Here is a 23,462-nt window from a genome sequence, read left to right on the forward strand (position 1 = left end):
GAAGATTTTATTTTTTTTGGATGTTGTCAGAAATTACAGCAATATATTCATAAATACCTAATTACTACATTCAACAAATAATATTACAATACAATTAATTCAAACAAGTACACTTAGAACAGGTTTAATTTCACAGCATCTAAACTGCCCCCAGAGTGACCGAGGCACTGTTCCTCCTCCCTCCCATGTACTGGTTTACTGTTCTAGCAATTAAACACAGGGTACATACAAAGTAACACAACCAATTAGCATGGTCTTCCTCAGGTCTAGGCAGAGTTAAGGAGTTTAAGTTAAGTGCTGGATCAAAAGTTGGGGACAGGCTACTGCAAGTAGTAAGAAAGTCAATAGCTTGGTTACTTGAAAGAGTATAGGGATTGCTGCTAAATGGCTAATATACACTTATTTAAGAGTAACAGAATCGGCTTGTGCTGATCATCTCCATCTTGTGGTGGATCCTTGGAATTTTCTACACTTTAAAAAACACATGGCTCAGAGGGAAAGGGAGTATCTTGATGTAATTTTTGAGATTAGGCAGCCTTTAGGAAATACCGTTCCATGTACAAACGTAAGATTTCTTGTGTTATAATTCTTCACTGCTGAATATTCTTTGAATTTCCATAAGGGTATTATCTAATAGAATGTTAATGCCAATTTAGTGTTTTATTTCCTTTAGAATGTAGACTAAACTGTTGAAAACCCTACCTTGGCCATTTATCTTAGACAATGGATTATATCATGAAATGTTTTCATTGTCAGTTTGGCTCTGATTATATGAAACAGAGAACATTTCAAATGATCAGGTGTGTAGATCCAAGTTTTGAGGAACGTTCTGGTTTGTCCCTAAATATTTGATTAAATGCGAAGCTGGGGATTCGGCTTTGGAAAGTGTCCCTCACAAGTTTAACAAAACAGCCGTCTCCTGCCGGTGCTGTAGGAAGCACATGAGGCCGTGGAGGACTGACACAGGTTGCAAAATCAATTCTAGAGCAAATTTGGTGTTCTTCTGAGCTGTGTCTTTTAAATTCAGTGTGAAATAGCTGAACAAAATCTTCAGAGAGCGCATATTTGCCCATTTTTAAGCCCAAACTGAAAAGAAAAATTAGATGAGATGAAAATGTGTTTTAAGATTTTAGAACTAATTATTGGATGGAAAAACCATTATTGGGTACTATGTCTTAGTGGTGCATTTGTTTTCAAAAGACACTTTACCTTTTTCTTAGTTTATTATGCTGGCTTTTCTGGTGTATATTTATATTCTCTGATTGTCATATTACTTCTTAAGTCCAAGAATATTCAGAGATCTCTAGAGGTGGGTGGGAGTTTGGTGTGGCGGAGTGACAGAGAAGCTCAAGTGCAGGGTGATAGTGGCGTTTTCAATGGGAAGAAGGAAAAGCAGTTGATACTAGCTCAGGGACGTCCTCCCTGACAACTAAACAAACCCTACCAAGGGAGCTCCCCTGGGCTGGAGGAGGAATGGGGCTCTGCTTTTCTTTCCCATCAAGTTATTAGATCTACATTTTTCTTTTTCTAAGCCAAGGCCATTACCAAAGCTGATCAGCAAAATTACTAGTACTCAGACATTCTGTGATGGCGAAGGAGGACTGGGAGTGAAGTGCTAAGATGTAGCTCTTAAGCTTTCAGACCAGAAGCAGCAAGCAGATTTTAAAGAGAGAAATTCAGTGACATTTTGCCCTGATTGTTGGCAATAGAGTTCCCTCTAAACACCTGTCCCCACCTGTGGAACATGTTGATCTCTCAATGTCTTTGCAGGGGAGGCCACAGAACAGCCCTTAGATCTCGTCAAATCGTTTCTGTGGAGAGGAAGGCGCTTGTTGACTGCTGATAATACTGGCGGCACTTTTTGTCTGAGTTTGCTAATAACTGGAAGATTCTTGGCAGACATACAAAGCAAACTGTGTGGGAACAGATAAAGCGACACAATGCCATCTGCCAGCAAGCTGTTCTGCACAGCTAAGGTCTGGGGCTGAGGGTGCGGCCACTGATCACAGTGAGTAGCCTTCATGAAGGTCAGCCAGCCCTTCCCCTGGGTAAAGGGGAGGCGTGATCACACTCAGACCTCCTCCCATCCCCTCTACCCTGGCAGACCAACCACTGGCTGCTTTAGCCTCTGGTACACGCCCATTCAGGCAAGAGATACTTGCTTGATCTAGATTAAACCCTGCCTGAATGAGCAGTTAACTGGGACAAGAAGGAAAAATTTCCCCATTGCTTTGCACTGATCTGATTATCTGTTTCTAGCTGCTCCTGTGCTTGTCACAGTCAGTTCAAAAGGAGGAGAAGTTCAGCTCAGACATTGTTTATCCTTTATCCTACTTTTAGGCTTTTACAAAGCTTTGCATCTAAATAAAGCCTCTAGAGTTTCTACTTTGCACCTGTTCTCAGACTGCTGTAAGACACCTTAGAATTCTATCACAAACTGCTCACTTCCTGAAAGGTTCTTTTGCAAAAAGCCCCATGTCTGTAGGTTCATGCATAGGTGCACACCCAGTATGTCTTGTTCACCATAGACTAGCCCCTCCTCACTGATAGCAACTAGGTATAACTGCTATTTGCTGTCCAGAGCTGCGGGGAGGGGGTAGAGAAGGAGGTAAGAAATAACGCATGGCTTTCTACATCATTTTCTGGTGCAACTCAAAAATGAAGTGATCGCATAGGCGCCAGTGGTAAGCTCTTTTACTTTTCTTCTTCTTTAATTTTTAAAAACACTTCAATATTTAATGTCCTGACCAGCAGCAGTACAAACACTAAAAGCAAGTTTGTTGTTGTTTCTTTTTTTTGCCCAGAAAAAAAACACAAAACACAAAACCCCAAAACAGGAAAACAAACAAAAATCCCCCAAAACCACATATTAAAAATGGCAGGCCTTTTATAACAATAATTAAAGTAATAAAAACATACAAAACTTTGTTTTTTAATATATATACACAGTACAAGGCTGAAGCACCTTTGACTTTTCTCTCAAAATTTGTTTGTATGAAAACACCCCCCACTGCAGCAACAATTTGGTGGGTGTGCATATATGTATACATAGAGCTCTGTACACTCCCCCCCACCCCATGGAGTAATAAAAAAGGTACCTTCAGTTTGTCAATTTGCTTTATCTTTAGGTGAGAGCTTTTCCAGGGAAAAGCCTGCTATTGGTGAGACTTTTAGTACTGTTGCTTTGAAGAAAATTTTGCAGAAAAGTAACCAAAACAAATAAGCCCTTCGCTTAAAATGCACCCCACCTTCATTCAGCTGAAGCAGGTCTCAGTCCTGGGGAGGCATGAGACCGACCCTCCGCTGCAGCAAAAGCAAACTTGGGTCTTCAGGCATAGTAATATGGCAACACAAGAAATAGAACACAAGCAGTTTGATCCAATCTTATGCACCCGGGGGCTATAAATGATAAAAGTTTTAGTGTTGGTAACGGAGCCTTCATTTTCAGATTTTAAAACGGTGACATGGGGAAAGAAAGAATAAAATTGCCTTTTAAAAAAATATATGGGCGATGTCCTACATTGGTTGCTCGCTGAATTACAAAGGTGATTCAGTTGCATTGAAGTCAAGGTGAGTTCGTTCTTTTTCTGGAGTCTGGAATCCTTTGCTTCATGCATGGCACATTCTTTATTATTTTTTTTTAAGCTTCAAACCTCCCAGTGAAAAATATTAAATATTCAAGGTAATAAAATAGATAATATTTCTATACTATAGGTTCGGCCTAGTGCAAGGGAAACCGTCACCTAGGATATCCCTTAAAGTAACCCCTAGGCCAATGCAATGCAGGCAATGCAAGGCACTTCCGGAAGTGATCCAGTTCCGCCTGGATTCGCTCCCTTTCTGAGACAATCTTCTGTTTCTGGCTCCTCAATTCCTGCAGAGAGAGATTTGCATTAAACAAACTGGTTTCACGGAACTGTATGTGATGCAGAAACGTGCTGGAGGCCACTTTGAAAACCTCCTCCTTCCAGTTCAGTGTTCTGACAGCGCCTCTGGGGGCAGGCTGAACTGGTTCTTCCTAAGTCTTGGGTTCTCACAATACCTGCTCTCATGGAACCAGTGTCCACTGTTGTCTCAGCTTCAACCCTGAGCTTTAAAAATTAAAACCTTTACTGCGTAGGAGTGGCCAAGATGTGCAGACCTGATCTGAGATAAGCCCCACGTCCCCACTGGGAGGAAGCCCTTGGGGCTTGCCACATGTCATAGTTGGACGACCTGTTGGGCCAGGCTGCAAAGAGGAAGGAGGTGGTTTGTTTTCCTTAATAACTTTACTCCAGTAAAATCCTTCTTCCTTTTTCCTTAGCAAATCACAGCGGGGGAGGACTGACAAAGGCAATAAATAATTCCCCAAAAGGAATATTGCATCTTCATTCTTCCAGGATCAATATCCTGCAAATTAGTGATGCCTCCCTCCTTGGCTAGGGTAATCAACTGAGCCTTGAACGTCTTCCCTAGGACTATAAGCTTTAAACTCTTAAGAGCAGGACTGTCCCTCAAAACCTGTCTGTATGGCTAATCTTGAACCCAAAGGTTAAACAAAAGAAGCACAGTGTGTTTTAAGAAAACCTCCTCTGGAGCTGATTTCCATTCCTTTTCCCGTGTGTGGCGACTCAAGACTCACCGCCATGCTGTGGGAGAGCTGTTCTGCTGTGAAACTGAGGCTGTAGCGCTGGGCCTCCAGCCGTCTGTACTGCGTCTGCAACACCTGCCGCTCCAGATTTTGCTCTGAAAAGACAAGCGCTGTTGATGTATTTTCTGTGTACAGGGATCACAGACTCTGCGATTGTTTTCCCTCTCATGCAGCTATCATAGTACTCTCCTTGGGACCATAAGGCTCCAAGTTCTTGGTATCACGCTGGTAAATATGTCAGTGTTACTAAATTAAATCCAGCCCAGTGGAATCAAAGGATCAAGCATCGAAAGGCAATTTAAGGGATACAGATTAAGAAATTAAGGGTAAATTTATGGCCTTAAGATACATTTTTCAAAAAGAAAGATAAAAGCCGAAACCGGTTTGGCTCAGTGGATAAAGCGTCAGCCTGCGGACTGAAAGGCCCCAGGTTCGATTCCGGTCAAGGGCATGTACCTGGATTGCGGGCACAACCTCAGTAGGAGATGTGCAGGAGGCAGCTGATCGATGTTTCTCTCTCATCGATGTTTCTAACTCTCTATCTCTCTCCCTTCCTCTCTGTAAAAAATCAATAAAATATATTTAAAAAAAAAAAAGATAAAAAATATTGCTGTTAGCCTTGGAAGTTTTTAAGCTGGTAGAAACGGCCAGAATAAACCTAGAAATTCAAAGTGGAGTTCGAATTAGTAAAATGAAATCTGCTCTTGCGAAAGATTCCAGGCCTACTTATAACAGAAGAGTGACTTCAAACTTGCAAGGGTAAATCCCTGCATCACACAAAGTATTTCCAAGAATAAAAACCATGGAAGGCTGCCAGACTAATTTTATAGAAACTAGAACAGTTTTAGCAAAATAAATACAATAAAATTAGCACCTAATACCACTTCAGTAGATTTAAAACCTTAAAAGAAGTAACAAGTTAAATTCAGCAAGGAGGAAATGACATTAGAAAACAAAAGTAGGGTCATCATCTCAATGGGTACAGAAACTGCATTAGTTAAACCTTTGACGATCATATACCATAAGCTTAGCAGCAAATGAGATGCTTAATGGACCACTTCTAAAGTTTCACAAGACAAGAGCCCAGTTAGTGTGCCTCTAATTCAATGGCTTAGAGGTTCTAGGAAATGCAATATGAGAAAAAGTTAAACACTCAAAAGGAAAGAACTAAACTTAACCTGCAAAAGGTCTGATTACCTAAGGAAGAAGGGCTAACAAAAATTAAAAACCCACAATATCAAAGTGGTAACTAAATCTAATAAAAGTAAACTACTCATGGAGAAAAGTCAGCAAAATTTATTTAGTATAATTTATCCTATTCATAAGTGGAATGATATCACTATTAAAGATGTCAATTCTTCCCAAATCTGTGAATTCAATTGGGTGGAACAAATAAGGTGATCCTAAAATTCACCGGGGAAAGCCAAGGGCCAAGAACAGCTGAGCTGTTAGAGAACAAGTCAGGGTGAGTTACTCCTGACAAAAGAACGCTGCAAAGATATGGTATGACACAGGGACGGGCCAGGACCCCAACGGGTGGAGCAGAACAGCACCAGAGAGACTTGGGCACAGGTGAGGATGCTGCATGATGGGCATGCCCAGAGGGAAGAGGCATCCTGGAAACCGCCAGGATAATTGGTTGTCCGGGCGGGAAAGATGAGGTTATATTTCTACCTTATTTCTTACACAGAAATGAATTCTAGGCACAAGAGAAGCAGAACGTGAATACTTTTAGAAGGAAATGCAGAATATGTCCTTGGAGGTAGGGAAGGAATTCCCAAACAAGTCAACAAACATCAACCCAGAAAAAGTGGATACACCTCACTCCATTGAAGTAAATAATAATGCTATACATTGCTTCTGAATACATATGTATGTACTTAAGAGCAACAGGTAAGAAGTGATGGACAAATTCAAATAAAGGATTCCATTTGAAGGAGGAAAGGGAATGAACAGTAGGAATTGATACTCTGGTTGTCCCTTTGCTAGTCTGTCTCTGACTTTTCAAAGTATTTGAAATGATTATGCTATTCATAATCAAATGTTTGTATTTACAATATAGTAATACTTGATAAAACTTGTGTGATATGGAAATGAATTAATTAGGAGGTGGCAGCCTGGGTTTTGCATTTCTCAACTCATGTCAAACTGACAGCACTGTCACTGCAGTGAGGATTCAACAGAGTGCAGAGGGGCGGGGCTCACCATGTCAGCGGGACAGAGACCAGCTCAGAGTGCCTGTCAGTGCTCTGCTCCTCGTCCTTCCTGGGAGTCCACCTGCCTGTTTCACTGGAGGGAAAGGCTGGGCTCCTCCACTTCACCTGCATCAAGTTCACAGCACACAGTCTCTAACTAAGCTGGAAGGGGCCTTTGCAGGCATCTCAAGGAAAATGAGGTGCAGAGAAGGGCGATTGTGTGCTGGAAGCAATGCCAGAGCTCCACCAGCGTGCAAGCCTGTGACCCCCGCACCCGGTACATGAGACCAGTGTGGGAGGGGTGTGCCCACAGGATGTGTTCCACCAGGCAGGGGTGGAGTGTGCACCCACAGTTGAGAATAAAACATTCTGGTGGATGATGGGCTTGCCTCCCTGCACAAAAAGGACTGGCCTGAGAGGGAAAGTGCCGCCAGCATTGAGACACTTCGAATGCAAGGCAGGCTCACACAGGGATCAGGCCTGGCTATTCGGAGCTCAGCTAAATTAATGAGCTTTGCATTTTCCAGGACCCTTGTACGTAGCTCCGGTGAGAATGGTCTCAAGTTTGTCCATGAGGAATTACCACTCTAAGTAAGCCTGGGCACCTACAGAAGCCTGAGGAACAGTTCTTAAAATGGGCAAAATGGAGGAAAATTCACCTTCTAGTATTAGCATCTAGTGCCCCAGAAAATCTGCCAGTACTGTCCCTTAGAAACTGTCCCTAATGCTGGCAGTGAAGTCCTGCACTGATTGGTCTATTAAGCTTTCACTGACTTTCTTTACTGGGCCCTCATTCTGCTCCTCCCTCCCCTTTGTACCTTCTATATGTTCCTGGTAAGCTTCAAAAATTGCCTCAATCCCTTGCCACTTGCGCCTGGGGGGTTCCTCATCATCCTCTTCTCCATCCTCCTCCTCTTCCTCCTCTTCCGAGTCCTGGTCCGTCTCCTGTGTGAGGGGGCTCTTCCTCACGGCCGGGGGCTCCTGCTGCCCGTTGTGCTGAGGCAGAGGGAGCCGGCTTGAGGACTGCAGCTCAGGAATGTTGTAGTGGATGGACGTGTCAACTTTGTGGTTCTGCTCTGCAGACAGCAGGGCTACGTTCCCTGGGGAGGAGAAAGAGTGGAAATGAAATGCAGCAAACCCTGTTCTCCAATCATCAGTGACTCCCACCAAAATTTGGGAGAGTGAATATGGGGGCTCACATGAGGGATTAGCACAACCATTAGATCACGAAGTGCTCACCAGGCCCACTGAGTCTAGTATTAAAGGATGGGGAGATTTCCAGCTGAGTCTGTATGGGGACACTGGGAAAGCCCTCAGCTGTAGGACACGTGGACCCTCTTTTTGCCAGAAAGGCACCCCGCCTGGCCTTACTAAAAGAAGTGCCTCTACTAAACTCAGGTGGCATCACGTTACGTTTTCTCCAAGTGTGGTCCCCGCCCGGCAGCATCACTTGAGCACCAGCTGGAAGTGGGGACTCTCGGGCCCCATCCAGACCTGCTGAGGCGGAATCTGCCTTTGACGACCTCCCCAGGTGCCTCCTGCACACTGACGTGCCAGAGGGGCGCACCCAGGGCGGGCAGCCGCCTTACCTTTGTGCTTCTGGAGGGTGGACTGCAGCACGGACTCGTGGAACTGATGTGCAAACTCCTCTGCCAACGACTTGCTCTTCCCGTTGACGCTATGGGACAGGGGCACGGGAATGTCCTTGGGGGCGGGGCCCCTGATGTAATGCATCATGCTCAGGTTCTTCTTGCCCCCAGGGGCCTCATTCAGCCTGGCCTTCTCGCTGCTGGCAGGAGTCAGCTCCTGGACTCGAGACAGTTCCTGTGGCCGGAGCTGCTCCAGTCTCCCAGGCTCTGTGACCTTTGGGATGTCAGACAGGGAAGCAGCAATACCCACCGGCTTTTCCATATCCAGAGAGGCTGGCTGCGTGGCTGGTTCTTTTAGAGACAGAAAGCGAGGAAAATATTAAGAGCTGCAAGAGACCAGACAGGCCCTGACCTCTATGGCTTACACTTAACAAGACCTAATACAAAGGACCAAGACTCAGGGAGCCGTTTAATTAAATGTCAGTGCACAGGTGTGGCCTGAGGACAGGGTGTGGTAGCAGCAAGTCCATCCTTGGAAGGTGCCCGAGGAAGACATCTGGGAAGAAAAGGAATCTGAAGGAAGAAGCGAGTCATTTCAGGTCATCCAAAAGGCAAGAAGTTATGTAGCCCGACCCGACAAGAAAGACTGCGTTAGGAGTTAAGGACAGGGCTGGATAATAAAGATCTGCTCCACTCAGCAGCACCGAAATGTGCAATCAAAGCCATAAGAGAGGGAAGGTGTGAAAGCAGATGCTGGAAAGGCCTGGAAGGCAGAATGAGCAAGACAGACGCAGGAGAGTGCCAAGGGAGGGCAGACAGCAGCAGCAGAGCCGAAGAAGAGGTGCCGAGACCTGGGACACAGGGCTTCGGTGGCCTGGGCCACCCCTGGGCTGACGGACGGTGGCTACAACTACACTGACCGCCAGAAGCCTGGACCCTCCCGTTCACTCTCTGAGCCCTGACTTCAGCTCTCATGTTCGGGCCCGAGGAGATCCTTCGCCATCATGGAGGAAGCTTGTATGAGACAGAGAGGGAGAAGCGCACTCTGTCTCCAGGAGGAAAGATTCGTGATGAAGACCTTGAGCAGTCGCTTCTGACCCTGGGCAGCCCACAGGACGGTCCTGGGCAGTGGCGGATGGGCCTTCCCGCCCTGGGCCTTACCGCTCAGGGGGACAGCAGGACTGTCCCTCGGAGAGTTTCTGAGAGAGTCTGCCACTGCCGCTGACAGTGCCTTCTGCTTCATGGCATGGAGCATTTCAACAAGTTTCTCTTTGTCTATGAGAAAAGCAGCCTGAGATTAACAAGACAGTTGCATTATTTCTGAGAGGGAAGGGGGGCAGGATTCTAGCCCAGGCTGCGACTGGCAGGTGCAAGTCCTTTAACCAAGAAAAAACACAAAGCTGGCACCACTGGGACAGGTGGTGTTTAAAGGAAGAAACCTTGGTGTCAGAGTGAGCCCAGATGCCTCTCAGCTTTTCCTGCGTAACATTTCAGAGGTATTCCAAAAATAGCTGTGTGTGTGGTGATGACAGCTATGCGACATAATGGGGAGCTGTGATCTCCCACGGTAACTTCCGAGGATGCATTCTTATTTAAAAGACAAAAATGTTGGCCCCAATACAAGGAAGCAACCCCTGGAAGCGCAGGCTGCTCTCTGGCGCGTTCTCTTCCCTCTCCTCCTCCTGGCATCAATTCCCACGACGGCTGCCCCTTATGGAAAAGGAAGACTCCTGTGATGTTCGATGCCACGAATTCCTGTTGCAGTGGCACTTCTTGGTGAGACTTAAAAGGTTTCCTCTAGAATAAGTCAGGGAAAAAGACACTTTCCACGACAGAACTGTGCATTTTCCCAGAGACTTGTGCTGCTTATCACATGTCCCCCTGCCCCTTCGAGGTGAAAATGAGAATTCCAGCTTGTTGGTTAAAGACAAAAAGTAAATGCTACACCCCAACAGTGAAGTAAGTAGAAGCAACTAAATGACCAATACACTCTTGCTTTCTTTTTGACTTCCTTCCAGAGAGAGGTGACAGGTATCAGCAAGGGGGACGTGGAAGTGCGCAAAGGAGCACCCATGACAGGCCAAGTTCTCACGTCAACCAATATCCTGGCACTAAGCGAGCGTGTGGGGGCAGATCAAGGAAGCGGACATCCCCAGAAAGCGTTCACGCCACACCATGTCTTCCACATCACATGTTCCAGCCCCAAGCGTCAGTCCCAACAGGGCTGATCTGGAAGCACCTTTCAGGGCAAGCTGCCCACTCACAATGCCCGTCGGCTCTGCTGGCGGCCACAGGCCACCCAAGCCTCCTGCCATCAGAGACGAAGCCCAGTGGCCATGCCAGTGGCCCAGCAAGAGGAAGCGCCCGCCATGAGCCTGGAGTGCTCTGCCATAGGAGGAAGCACTGTGCCTTGTACCAACAGGGTCGCTAAACCTGCCTTCTCAAGTGATAAGTGACAAGAGCAGCTTCACATACAGAACAAAATACTCGCAAGTTTCTCTTCCACTCCAGATGAAATGGAAAAACAGGCTTCGAGTGGGACAATTTGAGTTCAGATGGAAGAAGGCGGAGATAGTGGGGCCGGTCTGCTTGCTGCTTCCTTGGGGAGCCCAAAGGCAGTAAGAGCGCCTCGGGCCACTGGAACGTGGGTCCTGGACATCCCCAGGAGCCTATGAACCCCACCTGCTTCTCCAGAAGCTCCTAGAGAGCCTCACCCCCAAAAGGCCCAGGCAAGGCCCTACCTTTTCTCTTCTCGGCACTGATGTGGGTCAAGTTGAAGATGGTCAGGAACTTCTTCTTCTCTTCGAAGTTGGGGCTGTTGTTCATCTCATCGGGACTATAGCGGGTGAACAGGGCCAGTCTCGGTGATGGTGTCTGCCGCTTGTTCTGAATCGTCGGGGGCGATGGGCTTCTCTCTCTCAGCATCCGCCGCCGCTTCCTCCGCTTCTGGGTCAGCAGTTCCTCCTTCTGCTGTTGGGTGGTCAAGCCAAAAAGTTGCAAAAACTCTAGCTTCTAGATTGGGAAAGAAAACAAATGAGTTTGAAACCACCAGCAGTGGTGTGACTGCACTGTCCCAGGGGTCCCTCCTGGGGTCCCCCAAGCCCATGTACCATGGCCAACTCTGTGCTGGGCCTCGGAGGGGGACCCTGATAGCACGCCCAGGCACCTGCAGTCTGTGGGGACTGGAGGAGCGAGGGAGAGCCCAGCAAATGTGGGGTCTACTGGGACAGTGGGAAAGCCAAGAGGCAGGCGCTAATGTGGGCACATAGCCTGACAAAGCAGTGATGAGACCCGATACCTCGGAGGATGTATCCAGTTTGAGGGGCGGCTGCTCGGCCACGCAGCGGAGATGGGCCCTGACCTCCTCTTCGTCACTCTCATCATAGGAGTCATCCAGGTCGTAGTAGTATCCTGATGACAAGAACAGCTGTATTTAGCTGGGCAAGAACACTCCGTTCTCTAGTGGATGGACATGGGGGCAGGCACCCCTGTGATCTTTGTGCAGACCCACCCATCAGGCCAGGCCCTGCTGGCCCTTTTAGTACCCTGAAACCTCGATTGCTTTCAATCCAGGTAAAATGTACATTAGCCCCGAGGCCTAGAACTTTTTCAGGAATGGCAGGCAGGGGCAGCAGGCAGGCACCAGGCTTGGCTTAGACCAGCCGTGGGCAAACTACGGCCCGCAGGCCGGATCCAGCCCGTTTGAAATGAATAAAACTAAAAAAAAAAAAAAGACCGTACCCTTTTATGTAATGACGTTTACTTTGAATTTATATTAGTTCACACAAACACTCCATCCATGCTTTTGTTCCGGCCCTCCGGTCCAGTTTAAGAACCCATTGTGACCCTCGAGTCAAAAAGTTTGCCCACCCCTGGCTTAGACCCATAGCCCCCAAGTGGCCAGGCAATTCCTGGGCTGACACATCCCCAGCAGGGGACCCTTCGTCACACAGCACTGGGGCTGTGTCCATGGCAACCCAAGACTGTTTGTGCACATCAGCTCACTCCTGCTGTGGCCATCTGGGTCCATTACCCAGGAGGGGACACGCACACTCAGATCCCGTTGTCTCAAAGGCACAGAGCATGCACACAAACTCAATGTGCAGAGAACAGCAGCAGAATCCCTGTACCCAGGGGCTCCCCACTCTTCCTTCACAAGGTGAATAGAGGAGAAAGTCCTTCTTGGGCCCTCAATCTCGCCTAGACCAACCACCCAGGAAGTCTCAGCCTCAGCCCCAGCTTCTGGCTAAGAGACTGAATACAACCCGCGTAGGACCCCAGTTTCCAGCAAGAGACAAGAAACTGGTCTGGGGCCTCTGGCCCCTCCTGGTCACATGGGGGTTGCAGGTGGAGACAGTCATTCTCACCCTGCTCACCTGTTCTCCTTGGCTCTTTGGGGAGCTCAGGGCGCTGCTGGTTGAGCCCCCCCTCCCCCCACAGGAGCAGGAAAGAGGTGGCCAGACCTCCCGCTTTCGCCCTGCCCAGGCCTGACTGCCTGCAATTGATGGCAGCTCCCTATACCAACCCCTGCTGGGCTCAATAGCCTCCTCCCCCGTTACGATGGACTATTAATATTTAAAACTGCCTTATTAGCCTCTGTTCATCACTTATTAATCATGCATTTCTGTGGAACCGTCTTTACAGACAGGCTTTGATTTGGCTTTTTGGGACAATTTGCATTTCAGCAAGACAGGCAAAGGCCCTGGGTCTATCTCCCAGCAGAGGTATCAGGTAGCTACACAGAAGCCAGTGCCCTTGCTCCCTGGAGCTGCTAAACCCCGAGCGGGAGGCAGGGGTGGTAGGAGGGGCTGAGTGGCGGGCACTACGGCTCTCTAGTCCCGGGAGGTCAGACGCCACCCAGGGAGACCGGACCTTTCTCCTGGGCCTCTCGCCGCCGGCGCTCTTCCAGGTCCAGCTTGCTGACCAGCCTCCGGCGCTGCTGCAGGAACTCATCAAAGATGTAGGCGGGGTCAGAGCCGCGTGGTGCCGGGGGCCGGTAGGGTGATCCCGGCTTCAGGGGTCCAGTGAGTTCCCCAAAGGGGGGTGGCTGGGTGAGGGAGGCCCGCTGCTGGCCCAGGATGGTCTGGGTGGACTTCTCAAGCTCAGCCAAGAAGGGCCCAGGCCCGTGAGGAAAGGCCTGTTGCTCCAGGCTCCCTGACTCCCGTGGAGGCGGCTGGTACTTGTCCAGGGGGGTGGCCTCGCGCTTCCGGGGCCCTTCCTCCACCTTTTCTGGGCCGTAGACCCGTTCCACCTTCACCAGCGGGACTGCCGCCTGCCGGCCGGGCTCGAACAGGGCAGGGTGGCTGTGCAGAGGGTGGCTCTCGGGGGCCCGCCGTGTCTCCAGGGTGCTGTCCATCAGGGACACCGGGTTCCAGAGGGCCGTGGGCACGGAGTGGTGCTGGGGCTTGGGCGAGATGAGGGGCGGGGGTCCGCCAAAGTGCTGCGGGGGGTCTCGGCTACCCGGCTCATGACGGTTTGGTCCCGGCCTAGAGAGTAAACAGACCAAGCCGTTAGTCATGAGAATGGGCCTGCCAGGCTGCCTGCAGGGCCCGGGTGTAATAGGCAGCTTTAGAGATGGCCCAGACGGGAGCCCCCTTCGAGAGCCAGGCGCTAGAGGGGTGCAGAGGCCTCCTTCTCTAAGCCACCTGACCAGGGCCTGGAGGGAAGGACGCAGCTTCCACTCCTCACCTGAGTGCTGGCTGTTTCCCAAGACTCCACTTCCTCTCCAAACAACTTGAGGCAAGTGTGTGTAGACCTGCTTTTGTGAAGACACGGAGGCTGGGGGGGGACTCTGCTTGCTGAGGGCACAGAGATGGTCTCAGGCCCAGGCCAGACCCTCTTTCTATCTGGTTTCTCACCCAAAACCTTACAATAGCTCATTCTATTCCGCCAATTCCTGAATCCCTATCACCTCCCGTAAGGACAGATCCTCATCTTTGTTTTCCACAGGAATCCCATTACACAGAGAAAAAAGACAGGACTCTGACGCCAAAAGGGTGACCCTGCTATTGGTGCCCACCTCCCAATATGCCAAGCAGTGGGCAGATAACAGAGGGTGGGCCGGCTGCCCTCAAGGTGGCCTTAACTCCTCTCTCCACACTGCCCTTGCAGACAACAGAGAGAGAGAAAGAGACCAGCTTCCAGGGCTGCCCAGCCCAGCGACAGGGTGGGGGTGAGGGGAGAAAGACCCTCACAGCCAGGGTGGGCCTGAGCCACTGCTGACCCCCAGTGGTTCCCGTGAGAACTGCAGCAGCCCCACATGGCCCTGAAGCAGGAGCTGGGCTGGGGCCTGACCAGGATGTCCATCGGACCAAGCAGCTTTGCCACGCAGTCAGTCCTCCTAAACGACTCTTTCCTTCATGCATTTAAACAGGATCCAACAAAAGGCTACTTGGTGGTTGTTTTTCCAAAGTATCTATTTTTTAAGGGAAGTGCTATGCTGCCCAGGAGACCAGGGCAAGGTCGGAGAGGATGGAAGGCGTAGAGGCAGAGGGCACTGCAGGTACAGGACCAGACTGTCAGGTCTCCCCCTGCCTGGCCAAGTAAGGAGACGTTTAACCACTGCCGAAAAGCCCCCTCCTGGTTTCTCCGGGGTGGGGCTCAGACTGGGAGAGGTCCCTGATGCCGCCGTAGCACCTCTGATCGGCAGAGTACAAAAGGGAACCACAGCAAGCTGTGTGTCCTTAGGCAAACAACAAAGGAATAAAGCCCATTAGCAGAATAAATATTTCAAGCACCAGAGCCAAGCACCGAATGGTTTTCTAGCTCTGAGCACAAGGGCTGGTCAGAATGTCAAATTCATGCTGTTGTAAGGCTGAGCGTGCCACCTGCTGCTGTGGGGACCATGAGGCCGGGTGAGAGCTGGGAGCCCTGAGTTGGAGGCCACTCCCGCTGGAGCCCTGACAGCTGCACCCGGATGTTGGGGCCCTGAGCTGAGGAAGATGCCTGAGGGAACCAGCGCTCCGGATTTTACCAGGAACATGAACCTGTGCTGGCTGCTCTCCCAGTCCCCTGGCTGAGAGGGGAGTTAGAGGAGCAGAAAGCAGCTCGAAAACAGACAGGACTCAGCCTCTCTGTGGCCTCAGGGAAACAGGGACCGTGAGCAGCAGAGAGCAGGCCTGAGGCTGCGGGAAAACCCAGCCACGGGGTCTGCCTAGAGTTTACTCCCAGTCACACCCCATTAGCCAAGCGAATCCCCTCGCTGGCCCATTCAACATCGGATGTTGAGGTGGGGCTGCTGGGTGGGCCAGCCAAGCCCAGGGCTCAGTAAGAAAATGTCAGCCAAAAGCTGTTGCAAAGAGGGAGGGAGCAAGTGGACATTTAAATGCCTAGACACCCGAGTGCTTCCTATTCTAGGGCAGCACGATGGATATCAAGGGCTGGAAGAATGCTCAGAAATCTCCCTGCCCAACCTCCTTTGTGCACTGCCGAGGAAACTGAGGCCCAGAGAAGGGGGCAGTATCTGGTGTCCCCGGGTCCCTAAGCCAGGCCAACAGGGCTCCAGAGGTTTGGCGGGTTCTCCAACTCTGAGTTGGAATGAACCCTGGAGAGATGGGGAGAAGGTGGGGACAACAGATAACGGCCAGACAGACAGGTGGAAGCAAGGAGGCCTAGGGGGCAGCTATGAGGAGGGGGCACTGGGGTCAAGGTCACAAGTGTCAGCAGCCGGGGGCCCAGAGACAAGCAGAAGTGCCTCCGGGGAGTTCTTTAATAATGGGCCCAGGAAACGGGTATATGTTTTGTTACAAAAGCAAAAATTAATTTTTTACTTAAAAATTAAAAGTGGTCCCTTTCTCAGCCACTTGAAAACAGAGGAAGATAGAAAGAACAGACTATAATGATCAGTTAAAGCATCTCCCGCGTGCTCTTGAAATGCCATGCAGATCCCTGCTTTGGACCCTGGCTTGGTGGGCTTCGTTCCTCGGGGACAGGGTGCCTCTGAGCACCTCCTCTCCCTCCTCAGAGTCTCCGTTTCCTCGTGGGCAAACAGCAGTGAGAACATGAAAACGAAATGCAGTAAGTGAAGGCACTCAGCAGGATGCTGGGCAAACCACAGGCGCTCAATAAATGTGACAAATGCCCCTCTCCATGCCCCCTGACCCAGTGAGCCCTACCTGGTGCTCTCGGGCCTGTGCTCGGGCTCCGTGGGCACTGGGGGCCGGCCTATGTCCAGGTGCTGCTCTAGCACCTGCTGCCGGAACTCCGACACCTGCGACTGCCGGTCCTCCTTCTCCTGCCGCAGCCGCCGCTGCCGCGCCACCCACTTCTCCTCCTCATTGGTGCGCTGGATGAGCAGGGCCGTGGCGGCGCTGCTGCCCGGCAGAGAGAAGATGCCGTGGTTGGAGAGAAGGCTGGGCATGGTGTGATGGGGGGCGGGTGCCGGGTGCAAGGGGTGCTGCACAGGCTTGGGCGCCTGCAGGCCCGCGTCCTTCAGCTTCTCTGTGGGAGGAGAGAGGCCGTCACATCACAGCAGGATCCCCGCACGCCAGGCCCAGGTGGCTCCTGCCTCTTTCTCTCTTGAACCTGACTGCCCAGGACCAAGACAACCAGAGAGGGCCTTGTGGATGCTCTGGGGAAGCATGCCTCGTCCCACGGGAAACGTGGCCGCTGGCAGGTGCTGCTCCCACCCAGCCCAGGGCCAACCGACCTGAAACGGGTGCTGGCAGGCACACGCTGGCTCACCAGAGCAGACTGTCAGTTTTATAAATCATGCAAGCCAGTTGTTAAATAAATCCTTACTGAAAGTTAGATACATCCTATCTAATAAAGAGGGAATATGCTAATTGGCCTTCACGCCATCGCTAAGATGGTGGCGCCCACAGCCAATAAGGAGGGAATATGCTAATTGACTGCCCCACCCTCAAAGATGGTAGCGCCCACAGCCACAAGATGGCCAGCAGTGGAGGGCAGTTGGGGGCGACTGGGCTGGGAGGGGAGGGCAGTTGGTGGCGATCAGGCTGGCAGGGGAGCAGTTAGGCGTTGATCAGGCCGGCAGGGGAGTGGTTAGGGGGTGATCAGGCTGGCAGGCAGAAGCACTTAGGGGTAATCCAGCAGGCAGACAGGCCAACAGTTGGGAGCTAGCAGTCCTGGATTGTGAGAGGGATCCCAGATTGGAGAGGGTGCAGGCTGGGCTGAGGGACACCCCCCGCCCCCCCCCCCCCCCCCCAGTGCATGAATTTTGTGCACTGGGCCTCTAGTATGCTTATAATGAAATAAAATGTTAAACCAGCCATGGTGGGAGTCTACACCATGGAGTTGGCAGAAGCTACAGAGTCAGGCCTGCCCCTTGGAGAGCTGTCAGAACCTGCCAGCACACCCCTGCAGCCAGCCCACCTCCGGGGGCCTAGGTCTGTCCCTTGGGTCACCACCCTGTGTACCTGCTCGGGTTGGGGTCAGCTGCTCCGCGGACTTGACCCGCTCCTCTGAGGTGTGGCCACGCAGCCCGTGCAGCTCAGCCACAGGCAGGAAGGCTGGCTCCAGTGCCTTGGCGGCCAGCAGCTCCTTCTCTCGGGCCCGCTGCTCGCGCTGGCGCTCTAGCTCCCTCTCCCGCTCCTTCTCGCGCTCGCGTTCCAGCTCCTTCTCCCGCTCCCGCTCCTTCTCCCTTTCCCGCTCACGCTCCTTCTCCCGCTCACGGTCAGCTTCCCGTTCCCTTTCACGTTCACGTTCACGCTCACGCTCACGCTCACGCCGCAGCTCCTCATCCATCTGCAGCCTGTGGGAGCGGAAAGGGAGCCTGAGCTCCACTGTGAAGGGGAACCAGGACAGCCCACTAACAAGAATTCCCAGACGTGAGGAACTGACAGCCACGCCCGAGGTTTCCATGGAAAACCCAGCGTTCTAACTGCAGAGCGTGGGGCGTTAGGAACCCAGCCTGTAAGACATGAGTTGTGTACTAACGCCCGAGGCCTCGCTGAGAGCTCCTGCCAGAAGGCGGTGATCCCAACGGTCACCAGAAGCATTAGCGGTCACTGTCCCGTTTACAGGCGAGGCGACTAAGGACAGGAGTGGCTGAGGAGCCACCTAGCCACAAAGCAGCCAAGCCAGGCCCGTCTCGGGCTTAGCTCCGCTCTGCCATGGGGGCCGGGGCAGCTGGCCTGGGACATGACTCACCTCTCGGCACTGAGGCTGGACATCCGCTCCGAGTGCAGTGCCGCCAGGGACGAATGGGACAGCTCCGGTGGGTAGCGGACCCCGGAGAGGTGAAGGTGCATGGCCGAGGGGTGCAGCGGAGGCAGGGAGCCAGGGGTGGGGATGGGGTAGAAGGGGGACCGCAGGGCGGATAGGCAGTAGGAGTCGTCCATCCTGTGCCAAGAAGACAGGCCAGTGAACACCAAAGTTAAAGGGCTAACGGCTGACCCCACAGCCTCCACAAAGGCCCAGCTGAGGCACATCCATGGCCAGCCCCGAAGCCCCTCGCTGACAGAAGCCCCTGGATGCCAACAGCCCCGGGTGCCAAGGCCCTGCCTGCCACCCAGAGGCTCAGCCAGGCCAGCACCTTCCCGGGTCTGACCAGCAGGCCCAGGTGGGTGGCAGTCTGCGTGTCACTACAGCCCCGTTGGGCTGGGCAGCTTCTACAGAGAGTGACCCCACATTCCACCGGGTGGTACACAGCAGAGAAGCCCCTCTCTTCGCCATGGAACCTGGTGCTGCTTATCAGCAGTCCTGCCTGGGGAGCCACTGACAAAGGCAGGAAGTGGGGAATTTCCACCAGGGCAAACCCCGATGGCCAATGTGGATGGGTGGGGGGCTGCCCCAGGCTCTCACTGGGAGTCAGGCCCCCAGGACATGAGAAACACATTCCTGGCCAGGTTCCATTTTGCCATGAGCAGACCAGCCTGAACCCGACTCAGTAGGGACCGTGGAGGGCGGTCTCGGACAGCTCACCTGAAGGCCGGGTGGGGGAAGGGGTGCGGAGTCAGGTAGCTGGGGTGGTAGTAGGCGGCAGCAGTGGCCGGGTCCAGGCCGAGGGGAGGTAGGGAGGACATGCGGAGGTCCTCGGCGGTGTGGTAGGGCCGGAAGCTCCTCAGGTAGTCCTCGGTCACCGTGCTGGGGGGCACCACGTGGTGCACAGGCCGCTGGAGGCTGCAGCAGGGACAGAGAAAGAGATGAGCGGAGGGCCCGCTCCAGGCTGGGAAAGGGGTCAGCCTCCCCTGCCACCATCTCCCTCAGAAGGACGAGTCTCTGAGGACGAGTCTCCGGGGACGGGTTCCAGCTCTTGCTAACGAGATGCCGGTGCTGGCAGGAGGCCCAGGGCACAGAGGTGGGCAGCCTGGCTCCTAGCCTGCCTGGCCCCTCGCTGTCCGCACCAGCAGGCACATGTCTGCTATCTGCAGCCCAGAGGCACCCCTGTCCCAGGAACCAGGACAGGGTGTAGGCAGAATGGGAGAGCCAGCCATCATCTCAGCATGGACACAGACAGCAGGCGCAGACCGGCTGCGGGCCCAGGGCTCAGCCACCATCTGGCGGTCCTCAGCCTCAGCTGGTGCAGGCTCCCAGCTCCCGGCTCCCGGCTCCCGGCTCAGCCCCAGGGACCCAGACCCTCAGCACTTGCAGTCACCCCAAGCCCCCAATCTGCACTTACTTGAGTGGTGGGAACCGGGAGTCCTGCACCACTGAGCTGGGGGAGATGCCAAAGGGATAGGGGGTGCTGAGCAGGTGGGAGGGAATGGCCGGGCCCCCCGCCTTCTCCTGGGGCAGTGGGGGCTCCACGATGAGGCGTTCTCGGCCGCTGCTGCTGCCCCGAGAGCTGGTGTCCTGGGGGAGAGAGAGCAGTGGGTCAGGGTGGGGGTGGGGCGGGCGAGGGATGGCCTCCGACAAGCACCAGCCGGTTGTCCTGCAGACTCACAGAACAGCCACAGGTGTAGTGCACGTTCTAGAAAAGTCCTTTCCTTAAGGTTTTCTACCCAAATCTGTGGTACACGTGGCGTTGGAGGCAGAAGGGTGAGAAGGGAAGACATGGGTCCCAACGAGGGACAGGTCTGCACTGAAACCCCCCGGGGGGGCCTCCCTCCTGGGTGCAATGGGGAAGGGCAGAGCCTCCCTCCAGGATTGCTGGGGGCACCACGACGAGCACCCAGTGTCCACGAGGGGTCAGGGCGCAGAGCAGGGGCTCCCCACCCCGCACAAACACCCACACACTTCCAGCATGGATGTCCCACAGGCCACATTTGCTCTGAGCCCAAACTTGAGGAGTGCGATGCGGCTGGTCCCAGCACCCGCTCTCCCAGGAAGCGAGCTGCCAGCAGCAGGCGGAACAGAAGCAGGGGGCCCTGCCCGCTGATCTCAGATGCTCATAGGCATTCCCAAGGGCCACGGCCTCGAGGTGCTGACGGCTGCGGGCCTGCCTCACAGACACCGTGACCCGAGGTGCCCACAGAGTGACTCAGCCTCAGGAAGACGGCGCTGCCCCCAAGATCAACACCCCGAGCTGCTCCCCGCCAACCCCTGCGGCGGCCCTGGCACCAACCAGAACAGGAAGCTGCAGGGCCTCGACTGGCCAGACCTGCCTGGGGACCCCTTCGCACACACCGAGGGGGGAGATGGCAATGGGCTGCGGCCCCACCTGCCCCAGACTCCTGGACAGAGAGAATGTGGAGCCCAGGGACCGAGAGAAAGGGCTGGCCCACAGCAGGAAGGGGGAGCAAGGGGCCTCTGCCAGGGCCAAGGGCCAGTGTGCCCCCCAGCCAGAGAGGGGCGGTCTGCGCGCTTATCCAGGTGTCCAGCCCCAGGAACCACACCATCGAAGGTTCTGACTGTCTTGTGGTTTCTGTGGCTGAAAGGCAGCCGTGCAGCCAGGCTCAGAGAGCGCTGCGAGCAGCCAGGGGCGCTCACTCGGGATCCGGGAGCAGCGCCACTGGGAGGGCTCCGTCACTGAGCCCGCGCTTGGCTCCACTCCGCCTGCCCTGAGCTGCGGCCAGACTCCCGAGTCCGGTTCCTACCAGGCCTTCCTCCTCGTGGCCAGATCTGTACGATGTCAGGCCCGACCACTACTGACCAGACAGCAACGGGGCACGGAGAAAGCAGGTGGCGCTCCCAGAGCATAAGCCCAAGTTCACCGACTCCAAACGCATAGGTTTCCACCTTGCCACAAAATGCCACACACCCCGAAAACGAGGGAGGCCACGACCCTCGGACTGTCTTGCTGAACTGGCAGGCTGAGGAGCACATCCGGGAATGACCACTGGACACGTGGTGGCACGCCTGGACCCGAGGCCTGACCCCCCAGGAGACCCCGACCCTTGATCCTCCAGCTGCTGCTCTCCCCGCTCTGCTGACTGTCATCAGATCAGGAGGTGGAGGTGTCAGAGCCCCCAGTTTATCTAACGACCCCTGGGCGGGCGGTGAGGGACGGATCACCGCGGCTGCCCACCATCTTCACACTGGCCAACGGGACACCGCGGGGCAGGCCACTGACGGGGTGGCCGAGGCTCAGGAGAAGGGCCCCACGCGTCCATCAGCCTATTCCCCAAACAGGCCGGGCCAGGCAGCCGCGTGCACTCAGCCTCCGGAAGGCACACCAGCGGTAATTAATTGAAGGAGACAGGCTGCTGATTGGAATTCCTAATGAGCAGCAACATCTGTTCCCATCCCTCGTGCGGCAGCGCCCTCGCCCTCCCCTCACCGCGAGGTCCTCCCGGGTTCACGAACTCAGACTTGCCCTTCCCAGAAGGGTGTTCACGTGGTGGGTGTCAAGGATTAGACACACGCACCGATGCCCCGGGTCAGTCGGAGCCCACAACTCCTGCCTCCCGGTTTTCCAGGGACTTCCATGCAGGGGCTGGCACCTGGTCTCGGGGTCCTCCAGTTGCCTTCGTGGACAGCAGGGGGGCTCCTGGGTCACCTTAGGAGATGGCTTCTGTCTGGTCCTGGATGACCCCTTATATAACTGCCCTGTGTCTCAGTTTCCCCATCTGTCAAATGTGCCAATTGCAGTGCCAGCTCATAGAGCAGCAATGATGGTGCCCAGGTACAGACAGGAAATGGGTGAAGCATGGGGCAATGGGGGTTAGGAGGCGGCTCACACAGCACTGCACCACCAAGCCTACAGGCACCCCCACTCCCAGCGCTTGCGTCCACACTGAGGCTGAGGGATCATCTCCAGGTTGGGCTTGCTGGTCCCCCCTCACACCCTCACCCTGCCGGGCACAGGGCCAGGCCAGCCGAAGTGCAAGGTCTGTCACGTGGAGGTACCACGTCCCTGCACCAACCAGTTCCAGGGGCCCACCCCTCACGGGGGCCACCACGGAATAAAGCCTCCTTCTCCCCTCAGGGGACAAAGCCCTGCTCAAAGGCAGCTGGGCCAGATGGCACCTTGCCCTGGCCTGGCCGAGACAAACAAGGAGTCGGAGAGGCCAGGGGTGGAGGGGAAGGTGGCAAAGGGTGGGTTCAGCAGGCCAGACCCACGTGCCTTCTGTCTGGCTGGTACCCTGCTGAGCTTGTGACAGGCAGCTGGGAATGAGGTCACCTGGCTTGGAGGGCGCACAAGGGCTGCCCAGGGTGGGATGGACCCAGACAGCAGTCCCCAACCTGGGCCAAGCCTAGGAGGCTCAGCTGCCACCCCAAGGCACCCCAAGAGTGCCGGCTGGGCTCCCCCTGCTGTCCCCGGCGGCCAGGCACGCATCGAGGAGCATCTGTGGGCAGCTTTTATTTCTGCACCATGGCTGCATGGCTGCAGGCGCAGCTGTAGCGATGAAAGAAAAGACGAATGAGGGGGAGGCAGGGAGGGAGGCAAATCCTTCATTCTCTGGTGATTAGAGAGGTTTCCAGTCAGACAGACAGGACATGCCCTGTTAGCTTTAAAATAGACGATTTTTCATTTCATCTGTCCCTTCCAAGCTCCGACAACCTGGGGAATCTGGTGACCCCAGCGAAGGGGCCCAGAGCCCCTGGCCCCCCACCACGCAGGAGGCCCCCCCGTGACTCCTGGCTACACTTTAGGAAGCTGCTCCTCTCTCCGGCCCTCAGCCTCTCCGAGCCCCCTCCCCAGAAGGATTGCATTCTCCCCGAGCCTTTGTGCTGAGCTGATGAGCCATACATCAGCCGCTAATC

General features: G+C 53.7%; 1 protein-coding gene across 8 annotated transcripts in view; it reads right to left on the reverse strand.

Annotated features, from left to right (window-relative positions):
• Window positions 1-5: 5 nt before the first annotated feature.
• GSE1 (Gse1 coiled-coil protein) overlaps window positions 6-23,462 on the reverse strand; it is a 419,522-nt gene continuing 396,065 nt past the window's right edge. For 7 of the 8 annotated variants that reach the window (XM_070398663.1, XM_070398661.1, XM_070398667.1 and 4 more), the window contains 13 exons: window positions 19,996-20,168; window positions 19,299-19,496; window positions 18,525-18,716; window positions 17,792-18,126; window positions 16,529-16,853; window positions 13,287-13,900; window positions 11,713-11,825; window positions 11,156-11,426; window positions 9,576-9,689; window positions 8,415-8,765; window positions 7,644-7,925; window positions 4,622-4,725; window positions 6-3,874 (listed from right to left, as the gene is read on the reverse strand). In XM_070398663.1, coding sequence (XP_070254764.1) covers window positions 3,740-3,874; window positions 4,622-4,725; window positions 7,644-7,925; window positions 8,415-8,765; window positions 9,576-9,689; window positions 11,156-11,426; window positions 11,713-11,825; window positions 13,287-13,900; window positions 16,529-16,853; window positions 17,792-18,126; window positions 18,525-18,716; window positions 19,299-19,496; window positions 19,996-20,168 — 3,207 coding nt within the window. In that variant the 3' untranslated portion in view covers window positions 6-3,739. The remainder of the gene's footprint in view (window positions 3,875-4,621; window positions 4,726-7,643; window positions 7,926-8,414; window positions 8,766-9,575; window positions 9,690-11,155; window positions 11,427-11,712; window positions 11,826-13,286; window positions 13,901-16,528; window positions 16,854-17,791; window positions 18,127-18,524; window positions 18,717-19,298; window positions 19,497-19,995; window positions 20,169-23,462) is intronic. The other variant, XM_070398662.1, reaches the window with a different exon arrangement.

This window comes from Myotis yumanensis, unplaced genomic scaffold (assembly GCF_028538775.1).
Source record: "Myotis yumanensis isolate MYYU_CA2020_CCGP unplaced genomic scaffold, mMyoYum1.0.hap1 SCAF_18, whole genome shotgun sequence".
In the NCBI taxonomy this organism is placed as follows: domain Eukaryota; kingdom Metazoa; phylum Chordata; class Mammalia; order Chiroptera; family Vespertilionidae; genus Myotis; species Myotis yumanensis.